The 18,882-nt window shown below is 39.4% G+C and overlaps 1 protein-coding gene across 1 annotated transcript in view; it reads left to right on the top strand.

The window, feature by feature from the left end:
- Positions 1-18,882, top strand: part of LOC128697451 (hemocytin-like) — a gene marked incomplete in the record, with an annotated part of 289,908 nt that overhangs the window by 218,138 nt on the left and 52,888 nt on the right. The window contains 4 exon segments of the mRNA XM_070094123.1: positions 3,296-3,469; positions 7,091-7,218; positions 9,717-9,842; positions 11,406-11,617. Coding sequence (XP_069950224.1) covers positions 3,296-3,469; positions 7,091-7,218; positions 9,717-9,842; positions 11,406-11,617 — 640 coding nt within the window.

The raw sequence follows: 18,882 nt of genomic DNA, 5'->3' as shown, positions 1-18,882 counted from the left end.
GCACGAGAGAGAGGAGTGGGTTGATTGCATCTTCTTGGACTGCAAGAATGCCTTTGACACAGTTCCTCACAAGAGATTAGTGCAGAAGCTAGAGGATCAGGTTCATTTAACAGGAAGGGCACTGCAATGGATCAGAGAATACCTGACAGATATGGTAAACATGAGGATATTAAATCTTCATCAGAGTACAAAACAAATTCTGGCCACAAAATAGAGCGAAACACCAACGTCAAAGACCTGGGAGTGATCATGTTGGAGGATCTCACCTTCAAGGACCATAACATTGTATCAATCGCATCTGCTAGAAAAATGACAGGATGGATAATGAGAACCTTCAAAACTAGGGAGGCCAAGCCCATGATGACACTCTTCAGGTCACTTGTTCTATCTAGGCTGGAATATTGCTGCACACTAACAGCACCTTTCAAGGCAGGTGAAATTGCCGACCTAGAAAATGTACAGAGAACTTTCACGGCGCGCATAACGGAGATAAAACACCTCAATTACTGGGAGCGCTTGAGGTTCCTAAACCTGTATTCCCTGGAACGCAGGAGGGAGAGATACATGATTATATACACCTGGAAAATCCTAGAGGGACTAGTACCGAACTTGCACACGAAAATCACTCACTACGAAAGCAAAAGACTTGGCAGACGATGCACCATCCCCCCAATGAAAAGCAGGGGTGTCACTAGCACGTTAAGAGACCATACAATAAGTGTCAGAGGCCCGAGACTGTTCAACTGCCTCCCAGCACACATAAGGGGGATTACCAACAGACCCCTGGCAGTCTTCAAGCTGGCACTGGACAAGCACCTAAAGTCAGTTCCTGATCAGCCGGGCTGTGGCTCGTACGTTGGTTTGCGTGCAGCCAGCAGCAACAGCCTGGTTGATCAGGCTCTGATCCACCAGGAGGCCTGGTCACAGACTGGGCCGCGGGGGCGTTGACCCCCGGAACTCTCTCCAGGCACTCCAGGTAAACAGGGAGGCAACAACGAGTCATGGTACGTAATGATGTATCACAATGGGCACCTGTGACAAGCGGGGTCCCACAGGGGTCGGTCCTAGGACCAGTGCTATTTTTGGTATATGTGAATGACATGATGGAAGGGTTAGACTCAGAAGTGTCCCTGTTTGCAGACGATGTGAAGTTAATGAGGAGAATTAAATCAGATGAGGACCGGGCAGGAGTTCAAAGAGACCTGGACAGACTGGACACCTGGTCCAGCAACTGGCTTCTCGAATTTAATCCCGTCAAATGCAAAGTCATGAAGATAGGGGAAGGGCAAAGAAGACCGCAGACAGAGTATAGGCTAGGTGGCCAAAGACTGCAAACCTCGCTCAAGGAGAAAGATCTTGGAGTGAGTATAACACTGAGCATGTCTCCAGAAGCACACATCAACCAGGTAATTGCTGCAGCATATGGGCACCTGGCAAACCTGAGAACAGCGTTCCAATACCTTAATAAAGAATCGTTCAAGACACTGTACACCGTGTACGTCAGGCCCATACTGGAGTATGCAGCACCTGTTTGGAACCCCACACTTGATAAAGCACATCAAGAAACTAGAGAAAGTGCAAAGGTTTGCGACAAGGTTAGTTCCAGAGCTAAGGGGAATGTCTTATGAAGAAAGGTTAAGGGAAATCGGCCTGACGACACTAGAGGACAGGAGGGTCAGGGGAGTTATGATAGCGACATATAAAATACTGCGCAGAATAGACAAGGTGGACAAAGACAGGATGTTCCAGGGAGGGGACACAGAAACAAGAGGTCATAATTGGAAGTTGAAGACACAGATGAGTCAGAGAGATGTTAGGAAGTATTTCTTCAGCCATTGAGTTGTCAGGCAGTGGAATAGCCTAGAAAGTGATGTAGTGGAGGCAGGAACCATACATAGTTTTAAGACGAGGTATGATAAAGCTCATGGAGTGGGGAGAGAGAGGACCCAGTAGCAACCGGTGAAGAGGCAGGGCCAGGAGCTAGGACTCGACCCCTGCAACCACAAATAGGCGAGTACAAATAGGTGAGTACATTCACACAGACTTACAAGTGCACACACTCACACAAGCATGTAGGAACACACAAACACACACATAATCATACACACAAATATAAACACACACAATATACATTACATAAATAAACACAAATTACCATAAACACAAATCAACATATATACATATACAAATAGACACTTATCAATAAATTCACACTCACAAACACATGCATACACAAACACAAAAATTAACACACACATGCAAACACACTTGAAAATGCATGTTATGAAACTGCAGAGGTATGCAACAAGGTTTGTTGCTGAGCTAGAGAGCATGAGCTGTAAGGAGAGACTAGTGGAATTGAACCTAATGACATTGGAGGATAGCAGAACTGGGGGGGACATGATAACAAGATACAAAATACTCAGGAATTGATTATGTAGAAAAGGATAAGAATAATAATAATCTTTATTTCTTCAAGTACATGTATAAGGTATACAGGCCTAGCTGACATCAATGACATATGTACTACTATATAGAAAGTTCCTTATTATGCAGAGCATTTCAGGCAGATTAGGTCAGTTTTGTTCCCAGAATGTGACCCACACCAGTCACCTAACACCCAGGTACCTATTTTACTGATAGGTGAACATAGACAGCAGGTGTTATAAGGAAATGTGTCCTAATGTTTTCACCTGTACCAGGGATTGACCCCCCCAGACCTCAGTGTGTGAGCTGAGAGCACAAGCAATTGACCTATTTGAGAGGTGAGAAACAGTAGTTAAAGTCACAGATGAGCCATAGGGAAGTTAAGAAGTATTTATTAAGTCTCAGCATGGTCCAGAAGTGGTAGAAATAGGCTCCATACATAGTTTTAAGAGTAAGTATGATAGGGCCCACGAGGCTAAGAGGGAGTGAATTTGGAAAGTGGCAAGTTAAGAGGTGGGGCCAGGATCTGAGAATTGACCCTTGCAACAACAAATAGGTGAGTACACACACATACACTACTGATTATGTTAACTGTTATTAATTCTTGCAGAGTGCTCTATGATCTTCCAGTTTATTGAGCATACTTTATACATATTTAAATGCCTCCCCCTGACTTTGTTTCTCTGTCTAATTGCCTTATATCAATTTCTAATACATGTGGCTCAGCATTCTGTTTTCAGTTAGTTATTTTACTAATACTAATTAATACTCAAAATGTTCAGTTACTTGATCATAATATCTTATGTCACACTCAAAACTAAGACTGTGTCTTTGTACCTTTCTCATATTATTTGTTTTATATCATTAGAACCCATTGGACAACCACCACCAGAGCCTACTCCAGGCCTACCAAGAGTCATCAGCCCAGAATGTAAGATGGAAGGGCGTACCTTCAGCTCTTTTGATGATTCTGTTTATGAAATGGAGCCATGTAATCACATCCTGGCTGAGGACAAAATCAATAAAGACTGGTCTATCTCAGGTAAGAAGAATATACATGTATACACAAAGTTAAAATGACTCTTCATGCTACAGATTAGTGCAGTGAGAGTCTGTGATAGATTATACAAATAAGACAAAAACTATAGCAAATTTACAAATATTAGTTTCCCTCCTGTAATATACTATTTTTTAGTTACACTTTATATAAATAGGTCATAAGATGCATTTAGAGGCTAATGCTAATGCATGGCTTTATATAAATAGGTCATAAGATGCATTTAGAGGCTAATGCTAATGCATGGCTTTTGCCTCTATTGGTTAAAGCACAGACCTCATGCATGTTGTGTTCACTCTAATACACAAAACATGTTCAGTACCTGTGAAGTCTGAGCATTAAAATGGTATAAAATACCGACAGGTTGTTAGGTAAGACACATATGCAACAGTTAGGTATCTTTATTTTGAAACGTTTCGCCTACACAGTAGGCTTCTTCAGTCGAGTACAGAAAAGTTGATAGAAGCAGAAGATACTTGAAGACGATGTAATCAGTCCATCACCCTTGAAGTTTTGAGGTGGTCAGTCCCTCAGTCTGGAGAAGAGTATTGTTCCATAGTCTGAAACAATATGGAGTTGAAGTGACAGGATGGAGCCTTATATAACGCCAGGAGGTGAGATGTAGGCCACTAGTAGAGGTGTCTTACCTAACAACCTGTCGGTATTTTATACCATTTTAATGTTCACTCTGTCAGACACTGCAACACAAGGGTATCTTGGTACAGACCTGAAATCAACTTTGTCAACTTCTACTAGTGAGAATGGCTGGATTTGAGAGGGACCTGACCTTCCAACGACAATATTCTTACCTCTACTAGTGGCCTACATCTCACCTCCTGGCATTATATAAGGCTCCATCCTGTCACTTCAACTCCATATTGTGTCAGACTATGGAACAATACTCTTCTCCAGACTGAGGAACTGACCACCTCAAAACTTCAAGGGTGATGGACTGATTACATCGTCTTCAAGTATCTTCTGCTTCTATCAACTTTTCTGTACTCGACTGAAGAAGCCTACTGTGTAGGCAAAACGTTTCGAAATAAAGATACCTAACTGTTGCATATGTGTCTTACCTAACAACCTGTGAAGTCTGGTGAATGTCTGTGACTCATCATGAGGATCATATTCTACTTTGTGATTGTGAAATATGGTGAAAGTCAAAGGTTGGTCCTTAGGTTGATGTTCTCTGCAGGGATGTCATTAAAAGCTACAGAGTGAGAATTTTGCTGCTGTTAGTAAGAACCTCGTATGAAGTTAAAGTATTAAAAAAAGTTTATTAATTTAATTACAGAATTGGTCAGAATAAAACATGAGTTGAGTTTCCTGTTTCTTTCCATTATCTCTCTGTTACTTTAAAATGAAGTGACATCCCAGCTCTTGTGTGTAGGATGTATATCCGTGAAAGTATTAGAGTTGAAGGTCAGTCTTGATGATCAATTTAAAAGAAAAGCTGGAGATCATGTCTATGGGGCAGGATTCTCTTAAACTGCACACACCCATTCTCTCTAGGCTAAAATTTGCTGCTCACGGCACTTTTACCCATAGATCTGTGTCTGTGACCCTGAACCCTCTTACATAGATCTTCATGAATGATAGTGATAGGGGTTTATTTTATTTTATTTTATTTTATAATTTGTAGCATACATACAGAGGTATGGAAGGAAGGCGGGGTAGGGGTCGGCCTAGGAAAGGTTGGAGGGAGGGGGTAAAGGAGGTTTTGTGTGCGAGGGGCTTGGACTTCCAGCAGGCATGCGTGAGCGTGTTTGATAGGAGTGAATGGAGACAAATGGTTTTTAATACTTGACGTGCTGTTGGAGTGTGAGCAAAGTAACATTTATGAAGGGGTTCAGGGAAACCGGCAGGCCGGACTTGAGTCCTGGAGATGGGAAGTACAGTGCCTGCACTCTGAAGGAGGGGTGTTAATGTTGCAGTTTAAAAACTGTAGTGTAAAGCACCCTTCTGGCAAGACAGTGATGGAGTGAATGATGGTGAAAGTTTTTCTTTTTCGGGCCACCCTGCCTTGGTGGGAATAGGCCAGTGTGATAATAAGATAATAAAATACAGAGGTACAAAAAATTACAGGTAAGAGTAGCATGCCAAAGCCACTTATATGCATAGCATTACGGGCTGGCTTAAAATTTACTTAAGATTAACTAAGCAAAGATGTAATCAGTGATAAAACATTATTGTAAACAGATAACTATAAAGCACAAATGAGTATTACAAAGACAGGTCATATGGTTGCATGCATTGCTGTACATTCAGTAGAATGGAGTATTCTGTTAGGTAGTGTATTTAAAAAATAACAAAGTTAGATTGGGTCTTATGTTTAACATTTATGTGATGTAATTGTGAGAAACATTTAGGATATACAATTTATAAGGTTCAGTTATTCAGTATTTATTTGGTTTTGGGTGAGTAACTGATCTTCGAGAAGAGACTTGAATTTATAAACAGGTAGTGTTTCTTTTATATTTACAGGTAATGAATTCCAGATTTTAGGGCCTTTGATGTGCATTGAGTTTTTGCATAGCGTAAGATGGACATGAGGAACATCAAAGAGTGATCTGTGTCTTGTGTTATGGTCATGAGTTCTGTTGAGGTTGGCAAGCAGATGTTTGAGGGGAGGGTTAATATCAGAGTTAAGTGTTCTATGTATGTAATAGGTGCAGTAATAAGTATGGATGTTTTGTATGGTGAGTAGGTTAAGTGTTTTGAATATTGGTGGAGTGTGCTGCCTGTAGTGGGAATTTGTTATCATTCTGACTGCAGCCTTTTGTTGGATAATTAGTGGTCTGAGGTGGTTAATTGTTGTTGAGCCCCATGCATAAATTCCATAGGTGAGATAGGGGTAAATAAGAGAGTGATACAGGGCCAGGAGTGCTGACTGTGGAACATAGTAACGTATCTTCGATAGTATGCCTACGGTCTTGGAAATTTTCTTAGAAATTTGTTGTATATGTGTATGAAATTTGAGTCTATTATCAAGGTGGATTCCTAAGAATTTTCCCTCTGTTAGCTTTGTGATAGGTGATCCGTTTATCATTATGTTAAGAGGGACATCTGCAGCTCTGTTTCCAAACTGAATGAAGTAGGTTTTGTCAATGTTTAGTGTAAGTTTGTTAGTCCTCATCCAGGTTGATATTTTCTGTAATTCGGCATTTACAGTATTGGCTAGCATGACTGGGCTCGGGTTAATTAAAATGCAGATATTGCTATCCTCTGTTGCCTCCCTTCTCCAGTTTTGTGGTATCAACTATACAATGTTTTGTACTGTATAGCACTTATCTACTCTACCATACATTCTTTCCATTACTCTCTTACACTCATTCATCCTTTCCTTTTTTCTCATGGTAACTAACTTTCCCTTTTCTTCTTTCTCAATGCTAACTCATTCTCCCTTACCATCTTCCTTGTATTCATTCACTGTTCCTTACCCACTTTCACTCTCTCCTATGTAAGTATCTTTTTCACTTTTCACTCTTCTTTATAACTTTATTTCTGGTAAATGAACGGAAGGATCTTCTTAATTAGTATACTTTACTTTATAATAAGTATTGATGTAATATTTTGATCCTTTGACATGTGGGTTCTTTTTTGTAGTGCACAAGAACTGTTCTGAGAGCAATAAGTGTGACCGTTACCTCAATATTACACAAGAAGACAAGCAGATGATTCTTCGACCAGATCTTCTTATTGTGTGGGATGAAAACACATATACTGTTACTCAGGTAAGGCACTCATACACTATATAAATTAGCATTGATATTACTATATATATCAAGTTTAATGAATATTTGTTTTCATTTATATTGATGTTATTGTAGTTCTTATGCATTTCTGAGTGTCATGTATTTTATAACTAATTTTAGGAATATGTAAAATATCCCACAAGTCAGCACCCATAGGTAAAAAAATATGAAGCTGACATTTAGTTAATTTATTATGGAAATGTAATGTCTGATGAACTGTGATTTCTACATACTTTTGATAAGAGCTGTTGAATGAGTGTTGATCAATATAATTTTTGCTTTGGATCACTTTTTTGGTGGGAGATGGGTAGTGTAATTTTTTTGATAAAGCTAGGAAGAGTTGTGTTATGGATAAAAAGTCTCAGCATGATTGATGGTTGTATCTTCACAGCTGTGTAATGGTGAATTTCTAATAACTTTTATTAGAAATAAATGTAAATAAAAAAGAAAATGTTATAGAAGGAATTGATGTACTGTATCTGTTTATAGAAAATGTAATCTCTTGAAAAATAATGGTGCCTTTATTTATCATGTCAAGTGTACTGTTTCAGCATATTAATTGTCTTTACCTAATTCCAAAAATTACAGCCTTTGCATTGCTGAGAAATAAAATAGCTGTACTTTTTATTATACAGGTTTTTATTATATATTTATTTACTTTGAAAAAATGGACTATACAAAAAATCATGCAGTTCAAGCATAATTTTAATGTACAGTAATAAGATGGTATAATGTACATTTATTGGATATAAAACCTTAGACTGTCATTTATTGGATATAAAACCTTAGACTGTCATTTATTGGATATAAAACCTTAGACTGTCATTTATTGGATATAAAACCTTAGACTGTCATTGAAATGACCATTGGAAAATTTATTTTGCTGTATGTTTTAAGATTAATGATTTTCTCTTATTTTTCATACTATCTGCAGGTCTGTCATGTCATTTTTTTTTTCAACACTCTAGCCATCTCCCACCAAGGCAGGGTGACCCAAAAAAGAAAGAAACACTTTCACCATCATTCATACATAATCACTGTCTTTGCAGAGGTGCCTAGATATGACATTTCAGATGTCACTCTAAACAGCCAAAATCTCAAACCCCTCCTTTAAAGTGCAGGCATTGTGCTTCCCACCTCCAGGGCTCAAGTCCAGCTAACCAGTTTCCCAGAATCCCTTTCCAAAATATTACCCTGCTCATGCTCCAGCAGCTTGTCAGGTCCTAAAAACCATTCATCACCATTCATTCTTATCTAACATGTTCACACATGCCTGCTGCATGTCCAGGAGCTTTGTGCACAAAACATCTTTTACCCCCTCCCTCCATCTTTTCCTTGGATGACCCCTGCCCTCCTTCCCTCCACTACAGATTTATACACCCTCCAAGTCATTCTGTTTTGCTCCATCCTCTCTGAATAACTAAACCACCTCAATTACCCCTCTTCAGCCCTCTGAACAATAATTTTTGTAACTCCACACCTCCTCCTAATTTCCACACTATGAATTCTCTGCATAAAATTTACACCACGTGTTGCCCGTAGACACGACATCTCCACTGCCTCCAGCCTCCTCCTTGCTGCAGCATTCACAACCCATGCTTCACACCCATATAAGAGTGTTGGTACTGCTATACTCTCATACATTCCCTTCTTTTCCTCCATGGATAATGGTTTTTGTCTCCACAGAAACCTCAGTGCACCACTCATCTTTTTTTCTTCATCAGTTCTTTGGTTAACCTCATCCTTCATAAACCCATCTGCTGACAAATCTACTCCTAAATATCTGAACACATTCACTTCTTCCATACTCCCGCCATGCAATGTGATATCCAATTTTTCTTTACCTAACTTGTTTGATACCCTCATCACCTTACTCTTATCTATGTTCACTTTCAACTTTTTTTGTTTACACTCCCTCCCAAACACATTCACTGACTTTTGCACCTTCTCTTTAGAATCTCCAAAAGCACAACATCATCAGCAGAAAGTAACTGTGGCTGCTCCCATTTGGTATTTGATTTCCCATAATTTAATCTTGCCCTTCTCTCTAACACCCTAGCATTTACTTCTTTTACAACTCCATCTATATGTTAAACAACCATGGTGACATTACACACCCCTGTCTAAGGCCTACTTTTACTAGAAATTAATCTCCCTCTCTCCTATACACCCTAACCTGAGCCTCACTAACCTCATAAAAACTCTTTACATGTCATATATACACTATATCAAGGCATTCTTTCAGTTCAACTTTCAAAGGAATTGCAAAACAAAATTTTTAATGCCAGGTCTGTGGCTACCTACTATCCTTAATAAGTTCATTATGTTACTATCTTTGGATGGTATGGCTTTAGATATAAGTCTGATTATTAGCTTTTAAGTTTTAACCACCTACATGTACTTTCAGTATTTCTATCCTAATAACTATGTCATTGTATTTATATATATTGCCAGTAATCTTTGAATATCTTCTGCAGGCTCAGCATATTGGCAAGTCTACTAACACCTTCAGTGTCTCTCGAGTTGGAGATTCCATCTACTTTGAGTCTAAAACACACAGCTTCAGTGTTGAGTGGAATGTTGAGATGAATGTCAATATTATTGTAAGTAAAAACTCGGTATATTTTAAAGCAGATTTAAACAAACCTTTTTTGTAAACTGTTATAATGCAAGAAGCAGTGGAGGTGTCATGTTTGAGAGCAGTGCATGGTGTGAATATTATGCAGAGAATTCATAGCATAAAAATTAGAAGGCAGTGTGGAGTGACCAAGGATATAATTCAGAGAGGTGAGGAGGGGTGGCTGAAGTGGTTTGAACATGTAGAGAAGATGGACAGGGATGGATTGATGAAAACGGCATAAAAATCTAGGGTTAATGGTAGGAGGAGAAGGGATCATTCCAGGAATGGTTGGAGTGGAGAGAGGATACAAGAGTCTATGAGAAATCGTTGGCAAAAGGGTATACAAGAGTCAATGAGGAATGATTGTAGAGAGAGGGATACAAGAATCTGAGGAATGGTTGGAGGGGGATACAAGAGTTTATGAGGAAGGATTAGAGAGAGGAAGAATACAAGAGTCTGTAAGGAAGGATTGGAGAGAGGAGGGATACAAGAGTCTGTGAGGAAGGATTGGAAAGAGGAGGAATACAAGAGTCTATGAGGAAGGATTGGAGATAGGAGGGGTACAAGAGTCTATGAGGAAGGATTGGAGAGAGGAGGGATACAAAAGTCTATGAGGAAGGATTGGAAAGAGGAGGGATTACAAAAGTCTGTGATGAATGGTGCAAGAGTGGATACAAGAGTACAGTCCACAAGCTTGGTGTTTACTCTAAGGACTTGAGAGACAGTGAATGACAGTATAGGTAATGTACAGTACCTATGTGGCACATATATTACACAGTTTAGTTTTTTATTGCAGTATACCTCTTAACAAAGTGGAGTACAGTATATTATACAATTAAGGTGATTGACAACTAGTTTATAGAAGGTCCCTTGTTATGCAAAGCATTTCAGGCTGCCTTAAAACTAAATTATGATTACAAGTGTATGTATATGAAAATTAGAATACACATTTTTTTTTTTAAATATTGGAGGTTTTAGTAATTCGATAAATAATTATTGAGGATGAAGCTAGATGCATGAGTTCAATGAATGATAGACACAGACAGGGACAGTACTGGTTGAAATAATTGCTCAACATAATAAATTGTTAGGATCACATTAGGGAAAGGAGGTGTTTTTTAACAGTAGCTTTGAAGCTGCTGGCTGAAAGAGAGAGAGACAAGTTGTCAGATAAAGAGTTCCAGATTTTAGGTCCTTTTATGCACATTGAGTTTTTACAGATGCTGGGAATATAATAAAGGTTTTTGTGTCTAGTATTATGCCTGTGAGTTCTGTTGCAACTGTCAAGAAAGAGTTTCAAGGTAAGACTGATAATAGAATTTAATATCCAGTATATATAGTATGCACAGTAGAGAGTTGTATGTAGTATGCACAGTGAAGTTCCAGCATTGTCCTATACTTAGTCTTAACTTTCCTAGTTCCAATGTATTATAAATTACATATGTAGTTTATCTGAACGTATAACGATCAAGTTTTGGGTATATTTCTGATAAAAGTCAGTGTTAATAGAAATAAGGTAGTTTGATACAGCACTTCCATTCTACAGCTTGGCGATCACCTACTGAATAAGGTGGATGGGTTGTGTGGCTTTTACACAGGAGACTCAAGTGATGACAAAACTAAACCTGATGGCAAACTAGCAACCACCATCAAAGAATATGGTCAGTCATGGTCTTTAGATGATAAAGAATGTGAAGAGAAACCCAAGTGTACATCAGAGACTACTGTCAAGGCACTTGATCTGTGTAACACTGTCCAGTAAGTTTCCACAGTGTTCTAATTATAACTAGACCTTGTGCTACTAGCTGTATTATCTTTGACATCTAACGATATTCAAATTTTAATTCGCGTTCATTTATCTTGCCAGGGATGTATCTGTTCAATACTGCCTTAACCCTTTGAGGGTTTCGGCCATACAAGTACGGCTTACAACCCAGGGTTTTTAACGTGCTAGTACGCCTAAATTCTAGCGCCCTCAAATCTAGTGGGAGAAAGCTGGTAGGCCTGCATATGAAAGAATGGGTCTATGTGGTCAGTGTGCACAGTATAAAAAAAATCCTGCAGCACACAGTGCATAATGAGAAAAAAAAAACTTTGACCGTTTTTTGGAATAAAACAGCGACTTTGCACTGTATTTTCGTATGGTATTTATTGTTATATTCTAGTTTTCTTGGTCTCATTTTATAGAATGGAAGACATATTACAGAAATTGAGATGATTTTGACTGGTTTTACAATGAAAAGTACCTTGAAATTGAGCTCAAAGTAGCAGAAATTTTCGATTTTTACCAAAGTTCAAAAGTAAACAAATCATGCCAAGCGTCCAATACACGTTAACTGGTGAGTCTAATATTCTTTCGCAAGTGTGCCAATATTATTTATACCATTTTTTACACTAATGCAGTAGTCTGCATAACAGTAAATCTTTTATTTTTTGTGAGAATAAAAATTCAAAGTGGAAAGCAAAAGAATGTAAGAGGGGCCTTGAGACGTGACTAATGAACAGAGGAAATGTCATTTTAGTGCCAGGAATGTCTTTCTTGTTTATTCTGGACCCTATTCAGAAATTGGCATCTTTTGAAATTTGTGTGAAATTGGCAAAATTGCTAAATTCTGACCACTGTATTGGATAGTTGAAATTGATAAATGGGTGGTTTCTTGCACTCATTTGATAGAAAAAATGGAGTTCTAGCGAAATATTCATGTTTCTTGTCGACTAGTACAGTGGAATTGGCGGAAAATGGGGCTCAAAGTGGGCAAAATCGCCGATGCGTAAACATTGCCGAGACCGCTGATTCGCAAGAGCATAATTCCTTAAGTTTTCCATCAAATTTCAAACATTTGGTGTCATTATGATAGGGAAAAGATTCTCTATCTTTTCATAAGATAAAATTATTTTTTTTTTAAATTTGGCCGACCCTGAGAAGTCTCAGAGAGGGCCTGTCGACCCTCAAAGGGTTAAATGTAGAAACCCTTATACTGTACATTACTTAAAAGTTATAAATTAGGTACTTTTTTTTTAACAAGTTGGCCATCTCTCACCAAGGCAGGGTGACCCAAAAACACTTTCACCTCACTCATGCATAATCACTGTTTTTGCAGAGGCACTCAGATACAACAGTTTAGAAGCATTTATAATCATATATAACTTATCCCTCCAAACTGCCAATATCCCAAACCCTTCCTTTAAAGTGCAGGCATTGTACTTCCCATTTCCAATACGTACTCAAGTCCGGCTATATAAAAAAACTGGTTTCCCTGAATCCTTTCACTAAATATTACCCTGCTCACACTCCAACAGCTCGTCAGGTCCCAAAAATCATTCGTCTCCATTTACTCCTCTCTAACACGCTCATGCATCCTTCCTGGAAGTCCAAGCCCCTCGCCCACAAAACCTCCTTTACCCCCTCCAGCCTTTTTGAGGACGACCCCTACACCGCCTTCCTTCCCCTTCAGATTTATACGCTCTCCGTGTCATTCTACTTTGATCCATTCTCTCTAAATGACCAAGCCACCTCAACAACCCTTCTTCACCCCTCTGACTAATACTTTTATTAACTCTACACCTTCTCCTAATTTCCACACTTCAAATATTCAGCATAATATTTACACCACACATTGCTCTTAGACAGGACATCTCCACTGCCTCCAGCTACCTCCTCGCTGTAGCATTTACAACCCAAGCTTCACACCCATATAAAAGAGTTGGTACCACTGTACTTTCATACATTCCCTTCTTTGCCTCCATAGATAACGTTTTTTGTCTCCACATATACCTCAGTGCACCACTCACCTTTTTAACTTCATCAATTCTATGGTTAACCTCATTCTTCATAAACACATCTGCTGACACATCAACTCCTAAATATCTGAAAACATTCACTTCTTCCATACTCTCTTTTTCCAATGTGATATCCAATTTTTTCTTTATCTAAATCATTGATGCCCTCATCACCTTACTCTTTTCTATGTTCACTTTCAACTTTCTACCTTTACACACCCACCCAAACTCGTCCACTAACCTTTGCAACTTTTCTTTAGAATCTCCCATAAGCACAGTATCATCAGCAAAAAGTAACTGTGTCAACTCCCATTTTGTACTTGATTCCCCATAATTAAATCCCACCCCTCTACCCAACACCCTAGCATTTACTTCTTTTACAACCCCATCTGTAAATATATTAAACAATTATGGTGACATTACACATCCCTGTCTAAGACCTACTTTTACCAGGAAGTAATCTATCTTTTCTACACACTCTAACCTGAGCCTCACTATCCTCATAAAAACTCTTTACAGCATTTAATAACTTACTAGTAACCTATTCCATATACTTGCAACATCTGCCACATTGCTCCTCTATCCACTCTATCATATGCCTTTTCTAAAGCCATAAATGCAATGAAACCTTCCCTACCTTTATCTGAATACTGTTCACATATATGCTTCAATGTAAACACTTGATCTACACATCCCCTACCCACTCTAAAGCCTCCTTGCTCATCTGCAATCCTACTCTCTGTCTTACCTCTAATTCTCTCAGTAATAACCCTCCTGTACATTTTTCCTGGTTTTATTATTATTATCACACTGGCCGATTCCCACCAAGGCAGGGTGGCCCGAAAAAGAAAAACTTTCACCATCATTCGCTCCATCACTGTCTTGCCAGAAGGGTGCTTTACAGTACAGTTTTTAAACTGCAACATTAACACCCCTCCTTCAGAGTGCAGGCACTGTACTTCCCATCTCCAGGACTCAAGTCCGGCCTGCCGGTTTCCCTGAATCCCTTCATAAATGTTACTTTGCTCACACTCCAACAGCACGTCAAGTATTAAAAACCATTTGTCTCCATTCACTCCTATCAAACACGCTCACGCATGCCTGCTGGAAGTCCAAGCCCCTCGCACACAAAACCTCCTTTACCCCCTCCCTCCAACCCTTCCTAGGCCGACCCCTACCCCGCCTTCCTTCCACTACAGACTGATACACTCTTGAAGTCATTCTGTTTCGCTCCATTCTCTCTACATGTCCGAACCACCTCAACAGCCCTTCCTCAGCCCTCTGGACAACAGTTTTGGTAATCCCGCACCTCCTCCTAACTTCCAAACTACGAATTCTCTGCATTATATTCACACCACACATTGCCCTCAGACATGACATCTCCACTGCCTCCAGCCTTCTCCTCGCTGCAACATTCATCACCCACGCTTCACACCCATATAAGAGCGTTGGTAAAACTATACTCTCATACATTCCCTTCTTTACCTCCAAGGACAAAGTTCTTTGTCTCCACAGACTCCTAAGTGCACCACTCACTCTTTTTCCCTCATCAATTCTATGATTCACCTCATCTTTCATAGACCCATCCGCTGACACGTCCACTCCCAAATATCTGAATACGTTCACCTCCTCCATACTCTCTCCCTCCAATCTGATATTCAATCTTTCATCACCTAATCTTTTTGTTATCCTCATAACCTTACTCTTTCCTGTATTCACCTTTAATTTTCTTCTTTTGCACACCCTACCAAATTCATCCACCAATCTCTGCAGCTTCTCTTCAGAATCTCCCAAGAGCACAGTGTCATCAGCAAAGAGCAACTGTGACAACTCCCACTTTGTGTGTGATTCTTTATCTTTTAACTCCACGCCTCTTGCCAAGACCCTCGCATTTACTTCTCTTACAACCCCATCTATAAATATATTAAACAACCACGGTGACATCACACATCCTTGTGTAAGGCCTACTTTTACTGGGAAAAAATTTCCCTCTTTCCTACATACTCTAACTTGAGCCTCACTATCCTCGTAAAAACTCTTCACTGCTTTCAGTAACCTACCTCCTACACCATACACTTGCAACATCTGCCACATTGCCCCCCTATCCACCCTGTCATACGCCTTTTCCAAATCCATAAATGCCACAAAGACCTCTTTAGCCTTATCTAAATACTGTTCACTTATGTGTTTCACTGTAAACACCTGGTCCACACACCCCCTACCTTTCCTAAAGCCTCCTTGTTCATCTGCTATCCTATTCTCCGTCTTACTCTTAATTCTTTCAATTATAACTCTACCATACACTTTACCAGGTACACTCAACAGACTTATCCCCCTATAATTTTTGCACTCTCTTTTATCCCCTTTGCCTTTATACAAAGGAACTATGCATGCTCTCTGCCAATCCCTAGGTACCTTACCCTCTTCCATACATTTATTAAATAATTGCACCAACCACTCCAAAACTATATACCCACCTGCTTTTAACATTTCTATCTTTATCCCATCAATCCCGGCTGCCTTACCCCCTTTCATTTTACCTACTGCCTCACGAACTTCCCCCACACTCACAACTGGCTCTTCCTCACTCCTACAAGATGTTATTCCTCCTTGCCCTATACACAAAATCACAGCTTCCCTATCTTCATCAACATTTAACAATTCCTCAAAATATTCCCTCCATCTTCCCAATACCTCTAACTCTCCATTTAATAACTCTTCTCTCCTATTTTTAACTGACAAATCCATTTGTTCTCTAGGCTTTCTTAACTTGTTAATCTCACTCCAAAACTTTTTCTTATTTTCAACAAAATTTGTTGATAACATCTCACCCACTCTCTCATTTGCTCTCTTTTTACATTGCTTCACCACTCTCTTAACCTCTCTCTTTTTCTCCATATACTCTTCCCTCCTTGCATCACTTCTACTTTGTAAAAACTTCTCATATGCTAACTTTTTCTCCCTTACTACTCTCTTTACATCATCATTCCACCAATCACTCCTCTTCCCTCCTGCACCCACTTTCCTGTAACCACAAACTTCTGCTGAACACTCTAACACTACATTTTTAAACCTACCCCATACCTCTTCGACCCCATTGCCTATGCTCTCATTAGCCCATCTATCCTCCAATAGCTGTTTATATCTTACCCTAACTGCCTCCTCTTTTAGTTTATAAACCTTCACCTCTCTCTTCCCTTATGCTTCTATTCTCCTTGTATCCCATCTACCTTTTACTCTCAGTGTAGCTACAACTAGAAAGTGATCTGATATATCTGTGGCCCCTCTATAAACATGTACATCCTGAAGTCTACTCAACAGTCTTTTATCTACCAATACATAATCCAACAAACTACTGTCATTTCGCCCTACATCATATCGTGTATACTTATTTATCCTCTTTTTCTTAAAATATGTATTACCTATAACTAAACCCCTTTCTATACAAAGTTCAATCAAAGGGCTCCCATTATCATTTACACCTGGCACCCCAAACTTACCTACCACACCCTCTCTAAAAGTTTCTCCTACTTTAGCATTCAGGTCCCCTACCACAATTACTCTCTCACTTGGTTCAAAGGCTCCTATACATTCACTTAACATCTCCCAAAATCTCTCTCTCTCCTCTGCATTCCTCTCTTCTCCAGGTGCATACACGCTTATTATGACCCACTTCTCACATCCAACCTTTACTTTAATCCACATAATTCTTGAATTTACACATTCATATTCTCTTTTCTCCTTCCATAACTGATCATTTAACATTACTGCTACCCCTTCCTTTGCTCTAACTCTCTCAGATACTCCAGATTTAATCCCATTTATTTCCCCCCACTGAAATTCTCCTACCCCCTTCAGCTTTGTTTCGCTTAGAGCCAGGACATCCAACTTCTTTTCATTCATAACATCAGCAATCATCTGTTTCTTGTCATCCGCACTACATCCACGCACATTTAAGCATCCCAATTTTATAAAGTTTTTCTTCTTCTCTTTTTTAGTAAATGTATACAGGAGAAGGGGTTACTAGCCCATTGCTCCCGGCATTTTAGTCGCCTCATACGACACGCATGGCTTACGGAGGAAAGATTCTTTTCCACTTCCCCATGGACAATAGAAGAAATAAAAAAGAACAAGAGCTATTTAGAAAAAGGAGAAAAACCTAGATGTATGTATATATATATATGCATGTGCGTGTCTGTGAAGTGTGACCAAAGTGTAAGTAGGAGTAGCAAGATATCCCTGTTATCTAGCGTGTTTATGAGACAGAAAAAGAAAAAGAAACCAGCAATCCTACCATCATGCAAAACAGTTACAGGTTTTTGTTTCACAGTCATCTGGCAGGACGGTAGTACTTCCCTGGGTGGTTGCTGTCTACCAACCTACTACTGGTATACTCAGTAAACTTATTCCCCTATAATTTTTACAGTCACTTTTGTCCCCCTTTCCTTTATATAAAGCTACTATACAAGCTCTCTGCCAATGCCTAGGTACCCTCCCCTCTTTCATACATTTATTAAACAAAAATGCCAACCATTCCAACACTATATCTCCCCCTGCTTTTAGCATTTCTGTCATGATCCCATCAGTTCCAGCTGCTTTACCTCCTTTCATTCTACGTAATGCCTAAAAGATGTTATACCTCCCAGACTAGTGCATGAAATTACTGCCTCCCTTACTTCAATGACATTTAAAAGTTCCTCAAAATATCCTACCATCTACCCAATGCTTCCAGCTCCCCATCTACTAACTTTTCTACACTGTTTTTAACTGACAAATCCATTCATTCCCTAGACTTTCCTAGCTTGTTTATCTCGCTCCAAAATTTTTTCTTGTTTTCATTAAAATTTCTTGACAGTTCCTCTCCCACTCTATTATCTGCTCTCCTTTTGCACTCTCTCACCACTCTCTTCATCTTTCTTTTACTCTCCATATACTCTGCCCTTCTTATAACACTTCTGATTTGTAAAAACCTCTCTTAAGCTACCTTTTTCTCGTTTATCACACCCTTTACTTCATCATTCCACCAATCACTCCTCTTTCCTCCTGCACCCACCCTCCTATAGCCACAAACTTCTGCCCCACTTTCTAATACTGCATTTTTAAAACTATTCCATCCCTCTTCAACCCCCCCACTGCTCATACTTGCACTAGCCCACCTTTCTGTCAATAGCTGCTTATATCTCGCCCTAACTTCTTCCTACCTTAGTTTATACACTTTCACTTCTCTCTTACTTGTTGTTGCC

The sequence above is a fragment of the Cherax quadricarinatus genome, chromosome 44, assembly GCF_038502225.1.
Source record: "Cherax quadricarinatus isolate ZL_2023a chromosome 44, ASM3850222v1, whole genome shotgun sequence".
Taxonomy (NCBI): domain Eukaryota; kingdom Metazoa; phylum Arthropoda; class Malacostraca; order Decapoda; family Parastacidae; genus Cherax; species Cherax quadricarinatus.
Note: the sequence above shows the minus strand (reverse complement) of the source record. Positions and strands in the feature narration are given on the sequence as shown.